The following is a 23,992-nucleotide window of genomic DNA, read 5'->3' on the forward strand; positions in this document are numbered from 1 at the left end:
AGAGCCTCCTTGGAACTGGAGAGCAGTGGACAGGTGCGACCAGTGAGTAAGGGATAGAAGACACAGAAGCAGGACACCCAGGCTGTGGGGGGCAAGCCTCAGGGCAGAGACGGGCCCAGCTTCTGACCTGACCTCTGACTTGACCTCTGACCTGACCTCTGACCTAGATGGCCCCTCCTGGGCCTACACAGCCGGAGCTGGGCCAGCTGTGCTGGGGAGAGGGGATGGGGGAGTGGAAGTGAGCATAGGTGTCAGATGAGACTCCAGGACCCAGAGGATGTTCCCTGCCTGCCCCAGTCCCTCCGTAGTTAGCCCCCAGAGGCAAGGCCAGAGCCCCGGAAGCTGGTCCACGGTGAGCCTCTGGCCCAGACTGCCTGCCTCACCTCACCCCCCATCCCCACCAACTGAACTCTGACCCCAGATGAAAAACAAAAATGACCCGCACCCATCCCCAAATACTTACCAACCTCATTGGGTGACTCAGCTGGAGCCCTCCTTTTACCAAAGATTATCACCAGCCCAGAGGCTCGGGGTGTGTGTGTGTGTGGGGGTGGGGGGTGTTGGTCAACTGTTGGAGAGACTTCAGCTCAGGGAGGTATTGGGGCTGGCCACTACCCTCAGTGCCCTGCAGGTAGAGGGGGCTTCACTCCCACCCTCAGAATCCCACTTGGAGTCCCTGCCTCCGGCCAGCCCCCAGTTGCCCTTCAGTGGACTTGGGATGCCTGGAGCCCCCCTGGGGCTCAGCAGGGTCCTGCACTGTCTCAGGAGTCTACTCTTGAGTCTGCTGTAGCCCCCAACCCCAAAACACCCAGGACCCCAGTCCCTCTGGCTATCTGCACCCAGCTCCGATCCAGGCACGGCCAGGAGGTGTGTGGGGGAGAATGCAGCCCCCTTCCTAAGCCCCCTTTGCTTCCAGCCCTTCTCTAGGGGACCAGGGCTCCCCTCCCAGGGCCCTTCAGTTCTAGATGAAGGGGTTCAGCCCCTGGCTGTAGGAACTGCATGCCAGCTTTGGAGGGCCCCCTCCACTTGGCCTCTGGCCCCCAGGCCCCCAGCACCCTGCCTGGAGCAGGCACAGAATGAAAGTGAGACTACTCTCTGCCTGCCTGTCCTCACAGGGTCAGAGCAGCTTTGGCATTACAAACGGGGAAACTGAGGTTGGAGAGTCTGCGGCTTGTGGCCCGGCTGTGCGGTCCCCGCGGCGGGGCCAGCCGGGTGCCCACCGGGCGCTGCCGCCCTCCCTGGGGCCGGCGGGGGCGGCGGAGGCGGATGTGGGCGGGCGGCTCCGGGAGGCGGGAGGCGGGCGGCGGGCGGCGGGAGGCGGGCGGAGGGCGGGGAGGCCGCGGCGGGAGGAGCGAGGCGGGGGCGGCCGGCCCAGCGCAGCCAGCGCAGCCCCGAGCGGCCGGAGCCGGCGGCGAGCACCGAGGCCCGGGCGGCGGCGGCGGCGGCGGCGAGGCCCGGCCCGAGGCAGCGCGCCCCCCGCCCGCCCGCCGCGGCCTCCCCGCCCGCACCGCCAAGCGCCGGGCCCGAGCGCGGCCGGGGATGCGGAGCGGCGGGCGCCGGAGGCTCCGGCCCGGCTAGGCCCGCGCTCGCTGGACGCGGCACCCGGTGAGTCCCCTCGGCGCGGGCGGGGCCCGGATGTCCCGCGCGGGCCGGGCGCTTTGTTCCCGGGCGGGCGCGGGCCGCGGCGCAGCCGGAATGGAGGCCCCGAGCAGGAAGTGGCCGAGCGGCGCCGGGCGGGAGGGCGCGGGGAGGGCGCGGGCGGCCGGGGCTGCGGGCCCCGCCGGCCTGCCTCTCCCCCGTGACCTTGGGGGGCGGCTCTGCGGGGCAGCCTGGAGCCGGGGCCGGGCGCTGCCTGGGGGCCTGGGGGGCCGTGGCACCAGCGGGACGCCTGGCCGGCAAGGCGGGTCCCGGCGGTACTGGGGCAGCGTGAGGAGAAAGCTTGGATCGAGCCCGCGTTCAAGTTTGCCAGTGGGGACGAGACCTCATTTCCCCCCAGCCCCGAAGTTGTAGCCGGTGGCCCGATGCCCAGGCTAGCCCACCAGGGATACTGCTACCCCCCATCCCCATGCCAGTTCCCTTCCCGTGGCTGGGGCCTTTCCTCCAGGGCCCCCAACTGCTTCCTGCTGTAGTGGGCTCTGGGGGTGCTGCCTACCCATCGCTGATGCTGGAGCCTGGAGGACACTGTGGCTTTGACCTAGACTGAGGGGTCCTGGGGCAGTCGATGACTCTCCCCAGCCAGAACGGTCCTGAATACTGTCCTGGTGGGCAGACGCAGGGGCCCGAAGTGGCCCCCACATTCACTCCTGGGCTCCCAGCTTGCTCCAGAAGGAGCTGCTCTTCTCTAAGGGAGCTTCGTTCCTGCCCCCCAGCTGAACACCCATTTCCACTGTGTCTCAGGGCAGAGGAAGGTGGCTGTGACAGAGCCTGGAGTGTAAGAGGAAAGCTGTGACAGCCATAATGCCCGGGAAGTTGGGGTGTTCTGCTGCCCTGCGGCTGCCTAGCTTGTACAGCTGTGCACATGCCACCCTGAGTGCACGCACAGGGGCTGGTGGGCTCTCGGCAGCTGCCCAGCTCCGTCGGTACCAGTCCTGGAGCATGTCTGCTGGAGTCCTACAGCCTGGGGCTGGGGTTGGGGGTATTGGGAGGTGAGTCCAGTCCCCTGCCTCTGGGCAGTACCCCTCAAATCTCAGCAGAGCACCCTCTGTGCTCACTGTGCTGTGACTCAGAGCACTTTTCTTGGTACCAGTGTCCTACAGTCTCACTGCCCATGGCCTGCCAAGTGTGTTGGGCCCGGCCCTCTTGGGGGTCTGGTGTTGGAGATGGGCTGTGGCCCTCCCTGCTGCTTTAGATGGGTCCCAGGGGAGAGTTTCTTCCAAGCCTGCCCTCAGGAGTGCCCATCTAGAGGGGTAGCAGAGGACTGCCCAGAGGAAGAGCATGCCAAGTGCTCTTTCCCAGAATGCCCAGAGCCGGTGACATGGAATCTGGGTTTTGAGGGATGCCTAGGAGTCCATCCAGCAGGGGAGTGGTGGAGAAGGCCACGCAAAATCCATGGCCAGCGTGTCTGCTTGAGTGAGAGCTGGCTGGTGGGCTGCCGTGGGGCAGGCGCCAGTGCTCTGCCGTTTGTACTGTGCCCCCCTCCCCTTTTGTTGCCTCTGAATGCTGTGATTATGGGTCTGTAACCATCCTGGACTGGGTGCCCCTCACTGACAGGACCAGTCTGAACCTCTGTTTGTCCTTCAGTCCCAGCACTGGACCTGGCAAAACCAGAGTTGCCTGGCACACATGGGCCGAATGAATGAACCAGATTCAGACTGGCAGGGGCTGTGGTTTAGGAGGGGCCTGGGGGTTTCCGTGGCGAGGTTTTTCACGCCGCCCTGGACAACTCTGGGCTCTCATTTGCTCCAGCTGCCTGTGCTCCCAACTCAGTCCTCTTCATGTTTGAGCTTCTCTCCTTCCCCAGTCTGGGGCTCAGGGCGGCGGTGCCCCAGCCTGGGCCGGGATTCCCAGCCTCCGGGTAGAAGCAGCCCGGGCAAGGAGAACTAACGGGCACCCGTGGCCAAGGCGTTGGGGAGGCAGGCTGGGGCAGCCTGGACGCTGGGGCTGGCAGGTTCGGGAGGCTGGGATGGGCTGGGAGGGTCCTCTGGGGACGGGGACCAGGGAAGGAGGGGATGGGCAAGGCCCACAGGGGCGTGGCTGAGGACCCGAAGTCTGGGGGTTGGGGGAGGGAAGCTAAAGGGGCTTGAAGCTCAGGCCAGGAGTGCCCAGCCCAGGGGGCAGGGGGCAGGGTCAGAGGGGAACATGAGGCTGGAGCAGGGCTTTGGGGAGAGAGAAAGTGGAGGGGAAGAGCTGGAAGGCTGTGCCGAAGCTGGGACCCTGAGGTGAGCTGGGCGCAGGATGTGGTTGCAGGGACAGAGGGGCTGGCCTGAATGCAGGACATACCCTCACCCACTCTCTGCTTCCCCCAGCGTGAGGGCAGGCCTGCTGGGCTCTGGAGACCTGGTCCTAGAAGGAGCCTGAGGGTGACGTCTGGCCACAGCGGCTGCAGAGCTGGGCACCATGAGTGACGTAGCCATCGTGAAGGAGGGCTGGCTCCACAAGCGAGGTCAGTGCATGCGGGCGCGGACGCCGCGGGGGGCTCCTGGGTCTGCAAGCCTGAGCGGAGCCACCAGGCGGGCTGCCTTCTGAGGCTTCTGGCCTGGCTGGGGTGAGCATCTAGGGCCCCACATCCCCTCGTGGCGTTGGGGTCACAGCCTCGAGGGGCGCCTGGTTTGAGGGACTGAGGGGCCAAGGCTCAGCCTACAGACTGGCCAGCAGAGAGGCCGCCTAGCTGGTGTGGGTGGGTGGGTTGGAGGAGCGGCTGCCAGCCTCCCGCCCGGCTTTCCTGGAAGGCAGCGAGGACAGTGAGGCGTTCCAAGGCCTGGCACACTGCAGCCTGGGGCACGGCCCAAGGGCTCCTGAGGGCAGGCAGGGCTGCTTGGCTTGGCCCGGTGCCTGCCTTGGGTCTGAGCTGGCGGTGGGCAGCCGCAGCAACCCTGGGACCCGGGTGCGGGGCATGTTTGCATTGAAGCCAGGCTCCCACCCAGTTGCCCTTCTCTTTACCCACCTGGACCCAAGGGGCCCACCAAGGGCCTGGTAGAAAGGAGGTATGGCCCCTAACCTTCCCGTAGTCCCCCCGCCCCATTCTGTCTGTTCTCTCTTGGCGGGGACGGGAATGGGATGGACAGGCTATCCTGTCACTCTGGCCTGCCAGCTGGCCAGGGCCTGGTGTCCCTGTGCTTTAGTGAGTTGCTCCCTCCTGCCCAATGTGGGGATTGGCCAACTCCTCCCCCCATCGACTTCCTCTTCCTTCAGACCTGTTCCCTCCCACAGCTCTGGCCGTCCCATGCCAGGAGTTCTCCATTCCTCACTCATGGTGTAAGGGACCCTTCCCTGAGGGTCCCACGGGCTGTAAGGGAACTTCAGACATAGATGGAATAGATGGGGAGGCAGGGCAAGTCATGAGACACAAGGTTTTGCAGGATGAATAGGAGTTCCCTAGCACCCACCTAGCTTCTCAGTCCCCTCTCCCAGTGCTCACCCCTCCCCATACCCTCAGGAAGTCCTCCCTCCTGTATCTGGGGACCCTCACGAAGGTCCTGCTCTGCCTGACTTCCCTCACGGCCCTCTGGTTGGGGGAAGACCCTCCCCTGCCATAGCTCTGGTCCCTGTGTTCTCACTGAGCTTGGTGGCTGCACTACAGAACAGAGAGTACTGCCTGGAGCTTATTTGTTGACTGACCATTAGATTAAGGATTGACCCAGGAGACACCTAGGCCCTAGGGCATCCACCTGCCAGCCGGACTCAGGCTGGGGCCTCCCTCTGGTGCCTGGGTGAATTACAAGTGACAGCTCATGGCGTGGCTGGGTAGGAACTGAGGGAATTGGGCCTGTTAGAAGCCCAGTTCCACCAGTGTGACTCGGTGAGTTGATTTAGCATCTTGGGTCTCAGTTTCCCCTTCCAAACAATGGGGGTGACAGTTCAGCAAGGGCCTTCTGGAGTTAAAGATGGTTTGTGGGGATCCCTGATGGGGGTCTGGCCGGGCTCAGTAGCCTCCAGGTCCTGCTGCCCTGGCCCCAGCCCCAACGGAGAAAAGCTGCTGTGCAGGTGTGTCCTTGCCCTCCCCCTGGCCGCATAGGTCCCGCATGGAGGGGGCATCCAGGTGGTGTCAGGTGGGGTGGTGTGGCAGAGAGTGGATGGTGTACTGGCACATCCTTGGGCCAGGTGTGGTCCACCCCCTGCTGTCTCGAGGAGCTGTGCAGGCAGGCGTCCTGCTCTGGGTCCAGGCCCTGTGCCCATCCTCCCGCTGCCCTGTCTGCCTGAGGAGGCTAGTTCCTCTGGGACAGCAAGCCCTAGGGATCTGCATGGGCTGGGAGACCCTGGGCTTTGCCCTGGCAGCCTCCCTGCTTGCCCCTGCCCTTTCCTGCTGCCATTTTTGTTGTCCATTGTGGTCTCTTCCATCCATCTGTCTGTTTGTCCATCTGTTCCTTCTCCCCCACAAATGCTTGGCCTCTTCCTGTGTGATGTGGGCTTTGGAGTAACTGAGGCTCTGTGGAGCTGCCCGGTGGGGAGACAAGCTGTGAATCCCCCATATACATCAGCAGGCACATGGGGGGCTGTCTCGGACAGGGAAGCCTATGGAAGAGCCCCTGGATGAAGCCCTAGAATAGGGAGCTGCAGATGCAGGGGCCAGGCTCATTAGAGGAGCTGGGAGAAGCTGGGGCTGAGTGGGGAGAAGCTGGGGCTGGCCAGGAGAAGCTGGGGCTCGTGGGGAGGAGCTGGGGCTGGCAGGGAGGAACAGGGGCTCCCACCCTGCCCTGCTGAGCCACACTGGCCGCATGTCACGTTTTGGCCGCCTCCGATGGTAGCAGAAGTTCTCCAAAGCAGCAGATGGCCACTGCTTTGCTGTCCTGGCAAAGGTGGGGAAAAGGTGGGTTTGGATTAGATGTTGGGGGCAGTCAAGGTGCCACTTCCCGAGATGGGAAAGTCTCCTTTTAGGGGGGACAGTTGGGCAGAGCATAGGGAGTTCTGGTGTGGCTGTGCTGTGGCCCCGCGGCTGGGGCATTGGCATTGGGGTGGAGTCGAGGTGGTACGGTGTGGCAGGTGGTTGTGTGGGGGGTACCCAGGCTCCTTCAAGGTCCTGGTCCCCCAGTCTTGCTCCCTCTCATCCTGACAGCCAGCGGCTTCCAACCTGCGTCCCAGCCAGGGTCCCTCTGAAGCCCCCACCCCTAGCTGCCTCTCTGCCCTGGCCTACAGCCTTTCTTGGGGGCAGCAGAAGGAGAGACCCAGGGAGGAAGGGACACCGACACCAGGAGTGAGAGGGGCTGGGAGAGGTCTCTGGCGGGGCTGGCTCCTGGTGGGGGTGCCCACGGGTGGGGAGGGTGGGGGGACCTAGACCTGGCCTGGAAGTGGCGGTGGCTGCGGGGAGGCTGGGCCCCGCCCCCCATCTTGTCCTCGGTGGGGCCAGCAGGGCCAGCTCAGGGTAACCTCTCCTGGCTTCTTGGATGCCCAGGCCTGGCCGGAGGTTTGATTGCAAGCAGTTGCGGGAGGGAGACAGAGAGAAGCAACTGACTCCAGCTCTACCCCTCTTAGCCCCCAGCACATCCCCACGTGTCTCTCCTTGCTTTCTGCTGCTCTTGAGGTGCCCCGGCCTCCCTGCAGCCACTGCTACTGCTCTTGAGGGGCCCGTCTCCCCACAACTGTTTGGGTGAGGGGTGGTCTGTGCAGGGTGGGTGCCAGGGAGGGGAATGCCCATCCTGGGGATTCCCCGGTGGGTGGTGGGGGGACATGCCCTGGGAGGCCAGATTCAGGCCCTGCCTCAATCTTCTGGCAAACCCTAGGGGAGCCCCTGGCCCCGGGCCCCTGGCCCCATCTATCAGCAGGGCACTGGTCTGCAGGGACCGGGCGCAGGCAGACGCATCCCAAGAGAGGTAGACACCACGGGCAGCTCCGGCCATTGTGGTGGGCTTGTGGCTCAGGGCTGCTGAAAGCTCACACTTCCAAACACTTGCTCTCTTCCGTGAGCTCTGCTGACATTAAACTAGATGACACCCCTGAGCTAGCAGGTATGGCTGGCCCCTGGTGGAGGTCTCCTGCTACCAGTCTTTGGAGTGGGGGTCCCACAGTCTGTGGACTGTTTGGGGTGCACCCTCCAGAGTCCCTTGGCCCCTGGGCCTTGTGCCACACATCCTCTCTCATCTGGCCCCAAGTGCAGCTGGGGTCCCCGCATGTTCTTAGGGCTATTGGCACTGTCCACCCTGGCCAGGGGGGCCTCGTGGGCATCCCCAGCCTGTGGACAGGCAGGTGGATCCAAGGGCCCAGGGCACAAGTGAGGATGTTGGTGCAGAGGATGAGGGGGCCGTGGCTTGTGAGGATGGGCGGGTAGGGTGGGCCTGGGGTAAAGAATGGCTGGCATTGAGGGGAGCCTCTGGGGTGTGAGGTCCCCTACCCTGGGGGCTGCAGCTGACCTACCTAGCTCTCTGGTGCATCCAGGGCCTCGCCACCCCAGTCCTAACACATGCCCCCCCCCCCCCAGTTTCAGGCCCTGGGCGTGACCCCTGGTTGCGCTGCTGGAAGCACTCATGGCCCGAGGCCCCAGCCCTCAGTCCTGGAGGCCCCCGAGTGCATCCCCTCGGTGCCAGCTTCAGTGCCTACTGCTTCCCCACATTGGACAGGTGCCACAGCTCACTGTCCCTGGCTCGGGCAGGTGCAGTGTCCTCTTGTGGCCCTGCTGTCCAGCCGGGTTGCCCCTGGAGGGTGCAGCCTTGTGGCCACATCTCCCTTTTGGAGGGGGTGGGACTTTGGTTTCACTGAGCCGGCACGGTAGGTACGTCTGTGGGGAGTGTTAGGTGTGGGAGCTGGTGGCGCTGGCAGGATCGACGCTGCACCCCATCGGGCCTTAGGTTCCCTGGATGTCAGGTGCAGGGTGGCCCTAGGCTACGTCCAGGTGGCTTCTGTCCCTGCAGGCCACTTGGGCTCCTGAGGGAATTCGTGCAAAGCTGTAACCTCCGCGAGGGGCGTGGCGGGGTAGGTCAGCACAGGTGCCAGGGCCTGCATGGGGTGTGGTGCTGGGAGAAAGCCTTGGCCTGGTCTGAGTGGTCCCTGACAGAGGGACAGGCTGGGGCCAGGGGGAGTGCCTGCTTAGGGTGGGGGAAGCAGAGCTCCTCAGACCCCTGTGTAGAGTGAGTGCTGTTCTGGGCCCACCCCTGAGGGGCAGCCAGCATGGGGGAGACCTGGTGGCAGTGGGGGGACGGGGACTGGCCAGCTGGGGGAGGCCGTGGGAGGCCTGGGGGGACGCGCGCGAGGCCAGGCCAAGTTTCCTGTTTTGTGAGTATGTTGAGTTCTCCCTTCAAAAACAAACAACAAAAGAGGAAGCCCAGGCAACCTCGAACCGGCGGCGGAGGGGTCGCTGCCCCCTGCCAAGGCCGGCCTGGCGGGCGAGCCCCTCCCGTCTCTCTGTCTTCCTGGCTCGGGCCTCCCTGAGCAGCGTGGCTGCAGGGGCTGGATTCGCATGGGGGTCCCGGGGAGGGGAGGAGACAGAGGCAGGAGGCTGTCCTGGGGGGTTGCGCCGGCTCCCGTAGCAGCCTGAAGGTGGGGAGCTGTGGGAGCCCGCACCCCGAGACCCTGCCCAACCCCGCCGCCGGCCCTCAGGGTGTGGTGCTGGTTCCTAGAAGGGCTGAGGAGCGCGGGGGAGCTGGCTCCTGCTGCCGTCGGCGTCCCCTCTGCCGGGCACACCCTGGCCAGGCTCGGGGCCAGCCCTGCCCGCAGGCCTCCCCGCTGGGGCCAGGCGGCTGTCACCCTGTGCCCACTCCCACACCCTGCCGGCTCTGCCACGGGCTCACCCCGTGCGGGTTGGGGTCCCTGGGGCTACCATGAGGTTCAGCCCAGCCCTCCTTTCCCCCCACCCACAGCCCTTCTCTGCCCAGATTTTGTTGTTTTTTTCTTCCCAAAAGAGTTAATGGCTTTATTGAGGTGCAGTTCACATGCCATACAGTCTAGCAGCTGGCAGGGCTCACTCGAGGCTTCCAGTACATTCAGGGCAGTGTGCCCCTACCACCGTCAACTTTAGACCTTCTTTGCCTCAAGAAGAAACCCCTCTGCTTGGTTACCCCAGCGCCGGCCAGCTACGGCCACTGTCCACTTTGCGTCCTGGCCTCTCAGCGGCGTGGGGTCTGTGCCCTCCACCCGTGGCCTGGGGCATGTGAGGCTGGCTGCGTTTGTGTGTGGTTGTCTTTGGATCTCTTGCTAGTTGAATGTCCTTCAATCCGAGTTTCTCTCTTTTAAGGTAGAGCCAGCCAGGAAGGGCTCTGGAACCGAGGAGTTCTCTTTTTAGGACAGATTTAAGGCTGCTGTGAGTCTACAGAAAGTTACCAGGATAGTACCTGCTTCCCATAAGGCTCAGGGCCGTGGGGCTGGGGCCGGCTGTGAGAGGCTTGGGGCCAAGGCCTGGGGCCAGCAAGGGCCAAGCAACCCCTGTGACTGTGACGGTCCCCTTATCTGGACCTCAGGAGCTAGTGGGTATGGTGGTGCCACCCTCCTGGGTTGAGGGAGTCAGTTCTGGGTTGGGGAGCACATGACCTCTGCTCTTGTTTGCCCTGCCCTACCCCCCCAAAGACACCCAGTGAGGGGCCCAAAGGCCCAGGAGCTGGTCGGCTTCATTTACCCCAACAACAGACCCAGGCCCCTCTCCTCCCCTCCCCTCTGCTACCCCCACAGGGCTTCATTCTCTGTGAGGCACCAGCCTGTGACCAATGCCCAGTAGGGGTGCAAGGAGATGGTCCCCACTTGGGCACAGGCAGTCCTGGAACCACAACTGGAGAGGAGCTTGCTGCAGGCTGCCTGGCACCACTCACTGCCTACTGCTGCCCACTGCCCACCCATTGCCTGCCACCACCCACTGCCTGCCCACCTGATGTCTACTGCCTGCTGCCCATGTGACGCCCACTGCCCATCCACTGCCCACTGACCACTGCCCACCCACTGCTGCACACTGCCTGGCCTCCATTCACAGCCTCCCCACCACCTGCCCACTGCCCACTGCCCATCCACTGCCTACTGCCCACTACCTGCCACTCACTGTCCACCCATTGCTACTCCCTACCCACCTACTACCTACTACCCACCCACTGTCCACCCACCGCCGGGCTGCTGCTCCTCCAACACCCACTGGCCACCCTTTGCCCGCTTGCTGCTGCCGGCTGCGCCGAGGCCGCCTGGCCTTGCTGGGCTCCCGTCAGCAGGGTGGTTTGCTCAATGTGCTGGAGAAGGTAAATGGGGGCCCGGCAGCTGTTGGCATGCGGATGGATGTGGTGGCAGCAGGGGGCTGCGCGGTGGCCGCTGTCAGCTGGCGCCCGCTCCCCAGGCCTGCTGGGGCTCGCTTTGCTGTGGAGAAACAGCTCGGGGCCACCTGGCGCCGGGCCAGCCGCCACCCGCCACCACCCGCCACTACCCGCACCACGGTAGCAAAGTGCCTATCCAGCAGTTTCCCCCAAAGTGGGGGCTTGCCGAGTGTGTCGGGCAGTGGGGCTCAGGCGGCTGGGCCCTGCTGCCCGCAGTGGGTCAGTCCTGGGCTGGGGTACATCCCAGGGAGCCCCCATACGGCTCAGGACAGCTGTGGGACACATGTCATGGCCCTGCTTCGTTGTGGGGGCTGCCCGGGGTGTACGAGCCCCGCCCCTGAGGCCCGGGACCCAGTGGTGGGGAGAGGCCATAGCTCTCTGTCTGTTCCCCATGCTGCCCACCACCCAGCAGGAGGCCAGGTGGGGGAGTCCGGGGAGGGTCCTCCAGCCCCTTCCGGGGGGTGAGCCGGCAGGAAGGTTGGGTGGGATGGTGGGGGGCCTCCTGGGGCTGCTGTGGGGGCGGGAGGAGGTGGCAGTCAGCCCTGGGCTGTGCCACCACCCACCTGCCCCCAGCCCACACCGTGGAGCCCTCACCTGTGGGGCCTGGGTGCCCTTCTCTGAGGGGGCTGGACGAGACGCAGTCTTGGGATGTGGGTGGTCTGCAGGGCCGAGGATCCCTCTCCTGATTCCTGCCCTCCCCTAGCCTGGGACCTGGGGCTGCTGGCCCCCACTGCCTGCCCAGGGCCCTTGGGTGAGGGCAGTGCCCTCCTCCAGCCCTTTCCGCTGGCACCTCCAGGTCTGGGCAGGCTTGGCGAGCGCCCAGAGGCCGCAGCCCCTGGGCCAGCAGGCACCTGTCCTGGCCTTCCCAGTGGAAATGTGGGCAGTGTAGGTTTTGGGGGCCCTCCCAGGCTCGGTCTGTAAGCTGGCATCGGGGTGAGCGTGGGGGCGAGGGCTGCGCTGGCTCTGTGCTACAGTAGGTACGGCGGGGGCCCTCACGTTCAGTGGGGTTGGGGTGTGGCACCCCACTGGCTGCAGAGCCGTGGGAAGGCAAGCGTGGCCCGGCTGCTCTTGCCACAGTGCTGTCAGGTCCAAGGGGAGGTCCTGCTTGGTGGAGGCCATGCCCTGGATCACCCCAGACCTGTGAGTGAGCCTGGACCCCAGGGTCCCGGACGCCTGCCCAGCTGACCCTTTGGGGATACGAGTTGCAGCCCGGGGTTCATGGCAGAGAGGCCACGAAGGGAGGGTCTGTGTCCTAGGCCCTGCCCCGAGCCCAGTCCCCACCCCAAGACTCTGCCCTCGCCCTGCCCTGCCCCAGGATCCTCATACCTCCTTGAGAGCGGCCTGTGTGTGGGGATGGGGTGAGGAGCCTGAGGCACATCTGTCCCTTCTTGGCTCCCAGTGCCCTGCCCTGGCTCAGCTGTGGGATGCCAGGTGTGGGGCAGTGGGGTGCTGAGACCCGGGATCCTCCCTGGGAAGCTCGGGGGGTGGGGGTGGGGCATGTGCCCCCAGCCCCTTCCTGGCCCCTGGTGTCGGCAGACCCAGGAACCCTGAGAGCTGGTGGGGGCAGGTGTCAGAGTTCGGGGGGCCCTGCTCAGAGGCCCACCCTGGGTGGGGATGGGGAGGTGGGGAGCGCGTTTCAGCCTGGTGTGGGGGTGCAGGTGGGCTGCACTGGGCTTGTGAGAGCGGCAGTTGGTAAATCAAGATGAATTTCCGTGGCGCGGCGCAGGCTCCTGCCTCTCTGTGCTCAGTTAGCATCCCGGGGAGCGGCAGCTGGCGCGAGGGGAGCCTCTCCATCAGGGCCGACAGCGCCAGCCTGCGCCGGGGTGGGGCAGACCCCTACAGGAGCGAGCTTGGCTGGCTCTCATGGAACCCCTGCGGCCAGCAGTGGGGGTGGGGGTGTTGGGGGACTGGGGGACTGTGGCGGGTGGGGGGTGTGCGGAGAGCTGGGGGTGCAGTGCGGCGAGGGAGGGTTCCAGGCCTGGGTAGAAGCAGGTGTCGACCCTAGCCCACAGGCTTGGAGGAGTGGGGTGAGCTGGTCGGAGGCCCCAGTTAAATGTGGGGGGTCACATCTGTGGGGTCCCAGGACCCTCTTTTCCCCACATGGTCATGAGAGCCAGAAGGGGAAGATATGGGGTCTGGGGGCTGGGTGTCGGGTGCCCTGGGGACTCAGGGTGGGGCTTCCTGGCAGGGTGGACATGTCACCGACTGTTCAAGGAATGTGGACAAGGGAGAAGGGGCACCCAGAGGGGCCTGCCACAAGTTTGATAGTTCCCGTGGAGGCAGGCTCTGCTCCCCCTGTTCCTGTGGGTGGGGAGTGGCCCCTGCAGACTGGGGCCTGGTCCTGCCTCCAGGGTGTGGGGACTGGAGGTTGCCAAGGGGCATTCCACCAGGACCTGCAGACCCCTTGCTGCCCCGCCCGGCTCCCCAGGCTCGTCTGCAGGTGGAGGTGGCTAGGATAAAGGTTTCCCCCAAGCCCAGCCCTCATGGCCCCTTCCAGACCCCACCATGCCCAGTGGGCTTGAGGCCCGAGAGGGTGGGTGGGTGGGTGTCCCAGCCACAGGAAGAGGGTCTGGGGGCCGTTGTCCTGGCCCCCCACCCCGGTCCTGTTTTTTGAGGGTACGGGGCTGCCCAGCACATGCCTGCATGTGGCCCCGGGGAGGCATAATGATTTGGTGCCAGAATCCCCATGGCCCGGGGACCTCTGGGACACCTGCAAGGGGTACCTGGCTCCCCTAGAAGTGCTCTGTGCACTGGGGAGGGCCAGTGGGCTCAGCCTTACCCAGCAACCCTGAACTGAACCAGGCGGTGGGGACTTCGCCAGTCCCCCACGTCCCACAGGACCCAAGGTTCAGGGCCTGGGATACCCTGCCCCTGTCCCTGTCTCCTGCTCCCCTCCCTGCCTCCGCCTCCGGGCCCCTTGGATGAAGCAGTTACCAATTAGTAAATCCCCGGCGCTGTGCAGGCTCCTTGCTAGGCAAAATGCAAATGCTCTGTTTGTTCCGGGTGTCAGGATGAAAAATGACAGTCGTTGGAACATCACAGAGGACAGCTGCTCGCTTTCCTAGGAGCAAATGCCTGTTTACGGCTGATGGTGCAAAACTTCAGGGAGGACTTCCCGTCGTTCCTGGGTGACACGGGCTGGATGTCTTGTGGCCCGCCATCTTGGCTGGGGGCCGTCCACCCTCGGCACCCTGGGGCTCCCTGACTAGGCCTCTTGCCCACTGGTCTGGGACCACTGGACCGCATGTCCAGTTGTCCTGTCCCTAAGGGGGTAGGGGTGACCCACCCAGCTGCAGAACACTGGGCCTGCTGTAGCTGCCCTTGTGTCCACTAGACCATTCCTTGGGTCCCTCTGCACCTGCTCTTCCTCTGCATATGCCTGGCCAGCCCTACGGGCTCCTGCTGTGGCTGTAACTGTGGCCATCTCCTGGCTGGCCCTGCAGGCCAGCAGCTGTCCCCAGTGCCAGAGCAGGTGCCACTGGCTCTGGGGACCACCCAACTCGGGACACCTCCTCCAGGTTCCAGTGGGTGTAGGGTGCAGCCCTGCGCCCGGGGTCCGGCCGGCCTGCGGCCCCTCACACCCACACCCCTTCCAGGTGAGTACATCAAGACCTGGAGGCCACGCTACTTCCTGCTTAAGAGTGATGGCACGTTCATCGGCTACAAGGAGCGGCCGCAGGATGTGGACCAGCGGGAGGCTCCCCTCAACAACTTCTCCGTGGCACGTGAGTGTCCCTGGGCACCCCGGCTCATATCAAGTGGGGGGCCTGGGCCTGGGCCGGCACTGGTGAGGGCCAAGGGGAGCCCCTGGCTGGGTATGGGCAGGAGGTGGCTAAGCACCACTTGTTGAGCTGTCCTGTGCCTCCATGTCTGGGGCAGGTGGCCTCTGAGTCCAGGGCGGGTGGCCCCCATGTCTGGGGCAAGCCTGGTTGCCCAGCCCTGGGCTGTGAGGGGTATGGGTGAGAGAAGGCTGGTGGGACCTGCTCTGCGGGCTCCAGTTTGAGCAGGAGTAGAGGCCCCGGCCTGGGGCAAGTCCTCGGGGGGTTTTACCAGTACCTGGGGGTCTTTGAACCCTTGATTACCCTCTTCAGCCCCTCGAGCCTCAGGCCCAGCAGCTATGTGGCAGCCTGATAGAGTGGGGGACACCTGGGGTGAGGGGAGACCAGAAGGCAGCAGCACTGCGAGGACTCTCCAGTCTCGCGGCCCTGCTGGGCGATGAGAAGCTCTGCGGCGTCTCAGCATCTCCCCTGCGGCTCCCTGGTTGTGGGGTGGTCTTCAGGGTTAGGAAGCAGGTGTGCCATGGGGCGGGAACAGAAATGGGCCCAGCCCTCCTGGGGTAGCCAGGCCTGGGGGCTGCAGGGAGGCGGGGCCCCTATCCTGGGGGAGGTGAGGTGACGGGACGGGAGAGGCAACATGTTCAGAGGGGCTGCCTGAGCAGGGAAGTCGGAGAGGAGGTGCAGGAGATGGGGCTGCCATGCGGGGGCAGGGGGCAGGGGCTGCCGGTAGAGCACTGATGGATTCCAGGGACAGGCAGGCTCTGTGTGGGTACCCCAGAGGCCTGGCAGGCTCGAATCTCCTACCACCCTGGCCTGGGGTAACACACACTAGCCTGGAGCCCCCTCTCAAGCCAGCAGATCTGGCAGCTCGCTCGCTCTGCTGAGTCGGCCAGGCCCTCAGTGTTTGCCAGGGCCAGGTGTTGGAATGTCAGGTGGCTTGGCACACCGCACAGATATGTGTGCCACACACTTGTGTGCACCTTTCCCCCCAGCCACTGTGGGCCTGGAGATGGGTGGCTGAGTTCTCCAGCCACCTGCCAAGATGGGAAGCCTGAGGGTGGCAGGGCTGAGCTGGCCTCAGCCAGGGCCTCCACAGGGAAGGGAGGGGCCACTGGGCCTGTGCTGGGCGGGCCAAGCTGGCCCCTTCTCTGCCAGCCCTGCCCTGGGACCCCCAGGCTCCCAACTGTCTGGCCATGCTGGCCACACTGGCATCCAGGCTGGACCTGTGCTGGGAGCTCAGGAGGGAGCCTAAGGGGCAGGGAGGGATGTCAGCCTGCGGTTGAGCTGACCCACCCCAGACATGCCTGTGGGGGTGCCCCACAGCTTCAGAGCGTAGTGTTAGAGCTGAAACAGGAGTCCTTGCCACATTTTACCAGGAGGGACACAGGTTTTAAGAGGGGCCGAGGTGGAGGCCAAAGGAGAGGCCGTGAGGTTAGGGGTGTTGGAAGCCGGGGCTTCACCGGCAGGTGGGCGGGGGTGTGTGGTCTGCAGCAGAGCGCAGTGGGGGTGTGTGGTCTACAGCAGGTGCAGTGGGGGCATGTGAACTGCAGCAGGGGCCAGTGGTGGGGGGTGTGGTCTGCAGCAGGGGCAGTGGTGGGGGGTGTGGTCTGCAGCAGGGGCAGTGGGGGCATATGGTCTGCAGCAGGGGGCAGTGGTGGGGGGTGTGGTCTGCAGTACAGGCAGTGGGCATCTGTGGTCTGCAGCAGGGCACAGTGGGGGTGTGTGGTCTGCAGCAGGGCACGAGAGGGGTGTGGTCTGCAGCAGGGCATGGGAGGGGGTGTGGTCTGCAGCAGGGGGCAGTGGTGGGGGGTGTGGTCTGCAGCATGGGCAGTGGGGGCGTGTGAACTGCAGCAGGGGCCAGTGGTGGGGGGTGTGGTCTACAGCAGGCACAGTAGGGGTTGTGGTCTGCAGCAGGTGCAGTGGAGGCGTGTGGTCTGCAGCAGGGGGCAGTGGTGGGGGATGTGGTCTGCAGTACAGGCAGTGGGCATCTGTGGTCTGCAGCAGGGCACAGTGGGGGTGTGTGGTCTGCAGCAGGGCACGGGAGGGGGTGTGGTCTGCAGCAGGGGGCAGTGGTGGGGGGGTGTGGTCTGCAGTGGGGGCAATGGGGGTCTGCGGCCCACAGTGGGGAGCAGTGGGGTTGCCCAGCTGGATGCTGGGCTCAAGGCTCCTGGCCCCTGGCCCCCAGAGTGCCAGCTGATGAAGACAGAGCGGCCACGGCCCAACACCTTCATCATCCGCTGCCTGCAGTGGACAACGGTCATCGAGCGCACCTTCCACGTGGAGACGCCTGAGGAGCGGTGCGACGGCTCTCGCAGGCGGGCAGGTGGCGGGCAGCAAGGCTGGGGGTGCCCTTGCAGGGCTGGGCCTCAGTGTTCCTGCTGTCCAGGAACTCTCCACCCTGGACATGGGGTGGACTGGGTGCCAGGGGCTGCAGGGCTCTGATGGCTCCTCTGAGCCGGGGGTGGGGGGTGGCGGGGGGTGGAGAGGTGGCGCCCAGCCCCACACAGTGCAGGCCGAGCGGGCAATGGTGGCAAAGGTGTACTCGAGGCCCCGGGCCCGGGCGGGTTGGCGGGCTCACCTGGCACACCTGGCAGGGAGGAGTGGACGACGGCCATCCAGACAGTGGCTGATGGGCTCAAGAAGCAGGAGGAGGAGCTGATGGACTTCCGGTCGGGCTCTCCCAGCGACAGCTCAGGGGCTGAGGAGATGGAGGTGGCCCTGGCCAAGCCCAAGCACCGCGTGGTGAGCCCCGCAGTCCCTTTCCTGGAGGCGCTGGCCCCCTTCCCAGCCACCGCCCAGGCTGACCGACAGCAGGCCAGGGCCCCTGTCCTCTGGGTTCTGGAAGCCCCCGTCCTGTTAGGTGCCACCGTACACCAAAGTGCACCTGCCCAGAGCTGGGGCACAGCCACCCGCCCTCCCTGGGCCTGGATCTGCGTGAGCCTGGAGGCCCCGCTCCTGGCCATGCTTGGAGACCCTCAAGCTCCCGGGGCTGCGGCCTGCACAGCTGGGCCCTGGCTCCAGCTCAGCTTCCCGAGGGCGGGGACAGGCAAGAGCCCACGGCCTGGCCCTGCCTGCCCTGACCCTGGGCGCCGGCCCCGGCCCGCAGACCATGAACGAGTTCGAGTACCTAAAGCTGCTGGGCAAGGGCACCTTCGGGAAGGTGATCCTGGTGAAGGAGAAGGCCACAGGCCGCTACTATGCCATGAAGATCCTCAAGAAGGAGGTCATCGTGGCCAAGGTGAGGGCGCGGCCTTGGGCAGCGGGCCGGGGCTCAGCCCGGATGGGCCGCCCCCACCCCCACTCCCCACCCCTTACCTTTCCCCCTTCATCCCCTCCTCCCCTCCCCCTGCTCCCCCCCGGGGCCTCTCTTGCAGGACGAGGTGGCCCACACACTTACCGAGAACCGTGTCCTCCAGAACTCCCGGCACCCTTTCCTGACGGTGAGAGGCTCCCTGGGGCTGCTCCTGGCACAGCCTGGCCCCCCTGGGCCCTGACTTGGCTGAAGGGGTGGGCGAGACTCGCCTCTTTGTTTGCTCCGGGTGGGCTGGGAAATCAGTGAGGCTGGGGGTGGGCAGTTACTCGCACAGGCTGCCCTGAAACATGGGGACCTGCTCACCCCAGGGTGGGAGGTGCTCAGCATCCCACGGAGGGCCAAGTGGGGAGGAGCGCTCCCCACCCCCATATGCAGGGGAAGGCGGGGTCTTGGGTGTCCCCCACTCTGCCCGAGGCCCTGAGTGGCCCCATCCTGCAGGTGTGGTCAGCCCCTCTGCTTCCAGGCTGGGCTTGGGGACAGGAGGCGGTCAGCGGTCCCAGGTGGGACTCGACTCTTGGGGAACACTGGCCCGCCGCAGGGGGCTCCTTGGGGAAGCCCCCCCAGGTCCCGAGTCACCTTTTGCCAACCAGGTGACCTCACCCAAGATGGGCCTTGGCTAATCCAGAGCAGGGAGAGGACGTGTTGGTTTTCCGCCTTTTTTGTCCCTTAAAACTCTTTGTTGTGGGAAACACCCAGTGTCTTCACAAGGACAGCAGCACGTGGAGGCCCTGCGGTGCCCAGGCCCCCGCTGTGGCGGTTCTGCCTCCTTTGCGTGCCGGCCTTTCCTTTTGTCTTGGTGAAGGATAAGAAGCTGGGCCTTGGGCGGTGTCCCCGACAGCCCGGCGCCGCTCTCTGCAGGCATCTCAGGAGCCCCCACTGCACACCGGCCGCCTGTGGCAGTCTTGAAGCCTTTTTCTCCATCTGTGCTCCCCAGGACTGGGGCTCCATCTTTTGGGCAGGGGTCATCCCTGGGGGTGCCTCCCCTTTGCAAAGCCTTGGGGTGCTGTGAAGGAGGCAGCCCCAATCTGGGGCCCCGGCCAAGCTGGGGTTGTCTTCTTCTGGGGCCTTAGAGCCAGCATCTCCTGTCCATGTGGGTGGTCCCCATGCCGGGAGCCCCTTCCAAGGACCTCCTCCTTCCCCTGGAGCCTTGGCCCTGACCCTGCACCTCCCAGCTGGGTGTGTGGCCTGGGGGAAGTTGCCGTCTCGGGGCATCTGTGGCTTGTCTTAAAACCAGGCGTGTGGGGCCTCCTCGGGCCTCATGGGGCCCTGAGCCCATCTACAGGTCTGCCAGGGCCCAGCCAAAGGGCAGCCTGGTGTCAGGCCAGAGGGGCGGCGTTTTAGCCCAACTTCCATTCCAGGCCCTGAAGTACTCCTTCCAGACCCACGACCGCCTCTGCTTCGTCATGGAGTATGCCAACGGGGGCGAGGTAGGGCCTGGGGCTGGGAGGGCACCCCCACCCAGAAGGCAGCTTTCTGGAGGAGCCAGGGATGTGGGGCAGGGCCTGGGCAGGGGCAGGGTCAGGTGCCCAGGGACAGGTGGAGGGGGCAGGTTGGATAAGCCAAGGTGGAGGAGATGGGTGGACAGGTGTGCCGTGGTACCCAGCTCGGGTGCCAGGCTTTGCCACGACCAGCCTCACACCTGAGCCTGGCTGCCCCTCTCTGAGCTGAGCTCTCCCTCCCCTGGGGCTGGCACGCAGTGGGGGGATGGGTGGTGGGAGGAGGGTCCCTGGCCCGGTCACTTGAGCCCTGACCCCCTGTAGCTGTTCTTCCACCTGTCCCGGGAGCGCGTGTTCTCTGAGGACCGGGCCCGGTTCTACGGCGCCGAGGTGGTGTCGGCCCTGGACTACCTGCACTCGGAGAAGAACGTGGTCTACCGGGATCTCAAGGTGGGTGGGGCCCCAGGGTGGGACGGGGTGGGGGTGGGGCTGGCGCAGCCTCACCCAGCCTGGCCTCTGCACGCAGCTGGAGAACCTCATGCTGGACAAGGACGGGCACGTTAAGATCACGGACTTCGGGCTGTGCAAGGAGGGCATCAAGGACGGTGCCACCATGAAGACGTTCTGCGGGACGCCCGAATACCTGGCCCCCGAGGTGCCCTCACTGAGCGCCCCCTGGCTACGTGTGCCCCCCCCCCGGCCAAATGCACGCCCCACTCTCCCTTCTGAGCACAATCCCCCATCAGAACGTGCCCTGTTCCCCCTAATGAGTGCACCCCAACTTCTGAGCGCACCCCCCTTCTGAGTGCGCCCTGCACATCTCATCAACGCCCCCTTCTGAGCACACCTCCCATCTGAGCGGGCCCCCCCTTCTGAGCACACCCTCCCCGGGGCTCCCTGCTGACGGCCGCCCCCCGCCAGGTGCTGGAGGACAACGACTACGGGCGGGCCGTGGACTGGTGGGGACTGGGCGTGGTCATGTATGAGATGATGTGCGGCCGCCTGCCCTTCTACAACCAGGACCACGAGAAGCTCTTCGAGCTCATCCTCATGGAGGAGATCCGCTTCCCACGCACGCTCAGCCCCGAGGCCAAGTCCCTGCTCTCGGGGCTGCTCAAGAAGGACCCCAAGCAGAGGTGGGGGGCGCGAACCTTTCCTGGCACCCCAGGCCTGGGCCCAGGCGGGGGCATTTGGCCCTCGTGTGGTGCCACCCATGGCTGCCCCGGGGCTGGGGGAGTGGGGAGCGCAGCTGTCCAGAGCGTGGTCCCCACACCCATGCCTGGCCCCCCGTGTCCTGCCCCAGGCTCGGCGGGGGCTCTGAGGATGCCAAGGAGATCATGCAGCACCGCTTCTTCGCCAGTGTCGTGTGGCAGGATGTGTACGAGAAGAAGGTGTGTGCCGCGCCTTGCACACCCACAGCCCCCCCACTCCCCTCATGCAGTCCAAACGCTGCACACACAGCTGCGCTCACACACACCACCGCATATATGCACAGACACAGCCTGCCCCAGGATTCATTCTTGTGAGCCCACACGCATTCATCCGTGTGCTAGCACACGTGAGCACACCCACCTGTACTCACATGCACACAACCCCGCACTAGCACACTCTTGCCCCATTGACCTGGCCTCCCCCAACCCCACCCCCCACCAGCAGCCCCAAGGACAGAGAGGGCTTCATTTGATTCATGCCCACCCAGTGGGCTGGTGGTGTCTGAGCCAGAGACCTGCAAAGGCCCTACATCCTGCCTGCCTTCCTTGTCCCGGGAGGGGCTGTGGACCGACAGACCCTTCAGCATCACTGCCTGTCCCAGGCTGGTGCCCAGGCTTCCATTCCCTGATGCTGTACATGGAAGGAAGGAAGTGGCATAGGGGCACTGCTTCTTGCTGTCAACCAGTTCTTCTAGTTGTCTGATCTCAATCTCTCCTGCTACAGTGATAGCCCAGCCCTTTCTGGGTGTGCACCGAGTGGGGGTGAGGGGTAACCAGCTCTCTTTCTGGCACACCTGTGAGGCTCCATGGAGGGAGGTTGCTGCTTCCCACATGCCCTTTACCCTCTGAGTGCCCCTTGCTGACCTCCAGAAGGCTGTACAGGACAGGCTGAGTGCTTCATTTCCTGGCCATGCTGCCACTTTGCCACCTTCCCACCCCCCTAACTAGTCTCAGGCCACATGCAGCTGCTTGGGGGTTAGAGGGAAGCCCCCACTCCATGCAAGCCAGGGTCACCCAGCCCAGCTCTGCCTACAGCTCAGGGCTAGGTTCTGTCACTGTCATGGGGCAGCCACCTTCTGGCACCTGCCCTCTGAGGGTATAGGGCTGGGGGGTACTTGCCTGCAAGACCTGAGACCTGTCTTTTTGCACAGCACTTGGCAGTTACTTTCATATCTTGGGTCCTTGCTTCATGGTCCTTAAGCTGTGAGTGAGGCAGGACAGGCCCCAGCTCAGGGCTTACTTCCTCTGCTCTGACCTGCAGCTGAGAGTCCTTAGTAGCATGGCACTCCAAGTTCTCTGGGCTACAGGGTCTCTGGCAAGAAGGCTGCAGTATGGAATTGGGCTCCTGATATAGGGAGACGTGGAGAGAGGGAGGCCCAGTCCCTAAACCTCCAACTCCTGAGTTGGGAGCTGGGCAGGGAGGGGCCCTCAGAGCCTCTTGGTAGGTTTGGGGGACACCTTGTGGCCAAGCTTGAGCAGAGCAGCTCCCCTTGTCCCTCCCAGGGTACCTGGCTGGGGGCTGCATGGGCCTCTGCTCCCTGGGCCTGTGAGAAGGGCGGCTGCTCTGTGGGCCCAGCCGAGATGCACGTCTTCTCTGGCTCCCGTGGGCAGAGGTGCGGTGCTCTGGGCCCTGGAAGCCAGGCCAAGTGGCCCTGTAAGGAAGGGATGCTGATGGAGTCTGGGGAATGTTAGAAGCACATGGGCTGGGGACCCACTCGGAAGCACTTCTTCTAAGGCCTCCCTTCATCCACCCCTTGCTGGTTCCTAGGAAACTCCTAGGGGGAGGGCAGGGGTGTGTGTTAACAGTTCCCCTCCTGCCCAGGGCCCGAAGGGCTAGCAGAGCTGGCCTGCACTACCTGCTGTCACCTGCAGGGGCTGCTACCCTTGGCTGAGGGGGCGCTCCCCAGGCTCCCCCCAGCTGCCCACAGGCAAGCTGAGTGCCCCAGACACGGATCCAGACCCCTGCCACCCACTCCCGCACAGCTGCTTCCTGGACACAGAATTATGCCTGAGGGGTGCTTCTTAGGTCCTTTCATGTCTTGCTGGGGCAGTCTGCCCAGCTGAAGCCCAGGCCTGGGTGACCCCTATATCCCCCCTGCAGCTCAGCCCGCCCTTCAAGCCCCAGGTGGCATCAGAGACGGACACCAGGTATTTCGATGAGGAGTTCACAGCGCAGATGATCACCATCACCCCGCCAGACCAAGGTGAGGCTGGACCTCCCAGGACGTCTGGCCTCCATGCTGCTGTCTGGGGGCCAGCAGTTGCCCACGTTTATTGGCCTCATGTTTTCAAATTCAAATTAAAAAAACAAAAAGGGCCTCCCTGGGAGGGTGGTGAGGTGGTGCCTGGACTGAGCCGCGCCTTCCCCACAGACGACAACATGGAGTGCGTGGACAGCGAGCGGAGGCCACACTTCCCACAGTTTTCCTACTCGGCCAGCGGCACGGCCTGAGTGCTGCCCGGCGGGGTCCTGCTCCCACGTGGCGGGAGGCCTGCCGTGAACGCTCGTTTTTGAGGGGAGCCTTGGATCCCCTCCCCCCCGGGAGACACCTCGCCTACAGGACAAGCGCTCATGTCCCTGCCGCCGTGGCCCAGCCGGCTACGGAGCGAATCAGCCTGCAGTCTTGCTTAATTTATTTCATCCAGTCCGTCCGGCTGCCTTGGCCCTCCAAGCAACCAAGATTGATTTCAGGAGACATGGGGGACTCCTACAGCCCCGTGCAGGGGGAGCAGAGTGGGACCCGCCTGCTCCCCTTGGCACCGTTGTGTCGGGGGGCACGGCCAGGAGGCTGGCTCCCTGGCTTGGGTCAGGGGGCTGGACCTGCCCCTGCCTGGCGAGGGACAAGGTTCAAAGTGGTCTGAATCTTGTGGGAAAAGCGCTCCCCTCCCCACCACCTCCTGTACCCCCAGTCTTCCTCCCTCCCAGGAATTTATCCTTGATAGCACTTGTTCTTTATAGACGCTTTAATTTTTCCAGCTGTTCGTTCCCCCATGACCCATCCTGTGGGGCACTCCCCAAATCCCAACTTCCCTTTGTGGGGGGCATCATGGGCCTCCTCGCCTGTGCCCATGACAGTTTTTTTTTTTTTTTTTACAACATTCAACTTGAGTATTTTTACTATTATAATAGGAAAGTTTCCCTCCAAATTCTTCAATAAAAACTGCTTTTCAAGTTTGTGGCCAGTTTTGCTCCAGACCAAACAAGGGGTGAAGAGGGGGCGCCATGGGAGGTGTGTGTGGGAGCAGGACTGAGCACCTGCTCCATTGAGGTGGCCGGTGAGGCGCAGCCAGACTCCTGGCTCCTGTTCCCTATCTCACAGCTCCCTGAGAGATGCCCTGGGCCCTCTGCCTTCTGGATCTCTCCCCTCTTACGCTGCCTAGA

General features: G+C 64.7%; 1 protein-coding gene across 1 annotated transcript; it reads left to right on the top strand.

Moving 5' to 3' along the window:
- The first annotated feature begins 1,531 nt into the window (after positions 1-1,531).
- On the top strand, positions 1,532-23,782 carry AKT1 (AKT serine/threonine kinase 1). Its single transcript, XM_077128381.1, has 14 exons — positions 1,532-1,605; positions 3,966-4,102; positions 14,471-14,599; positions 16,836-16,947; positions 17,245-17,392; positions 17,757-17,888; positions 18,025-18,090; positions 19,322-19,390; positions 19,724-19,849; positions 19,926-20,054; positions 20,321-20,535; positions 20,703-20,790; positions 22,712-22,814; positions 22,983-23,782. Exons 2-14 carry the CDS (start codon positions 4,057-4,059, stop codon positions 23,060-23,062), a joined length of 1,443 nt encoding a protein of 480 aa, XP_076984496.1. The 5' UTR covers positions 1,532-1,605; positions 3,966-4,056; the 3' UTR covers positions 23,063-23,782.
- The last annotated feature ends 210 nt before the right edge of the window (positions 23,783-23,992 follow it).

Source organism: Tamandua tetradactyla, chromosome 14 (assembly GCF_023851605.1).
Source record: "Tamandua tetradactyla isolate mTamTet1 chromosome 14, mTamTet1.pri, whole genome shotgun sequence".
Classification (NCBI taxonomy): Eukaryota; Metazoa; Chordata; class Mammalia; order Pilosa; family Myrmecophagidae; genus Tamandua; species Tamandua tetradactyla.

Excerpts from the sequence above, each read along its gene's own strand:
- AKT1 (XM_077128381.1), top strand. The coding sequence starts at position 4,057 with ATGAGTGACGTAGCCATCGTGAAGGAGGGCTGGCTCCACAAGCGAG. Across the intron at positions 19,391-19,723 it reads AGTATGCCAACGGGGGCGAG|CTGTTCTTCCACCTGTCCCG; the intron begins GTAGGGCCTGGG and ends GACCCCCTGTAG. Across the intron at positions 20,791-22,711 it reads AGGATGTGTACGAGAAGAAG|CTCAGCCCGCCCTTCAAGCC; the intron begins GTGTGTGCCGCG and ends TCCCCCCTGCAG.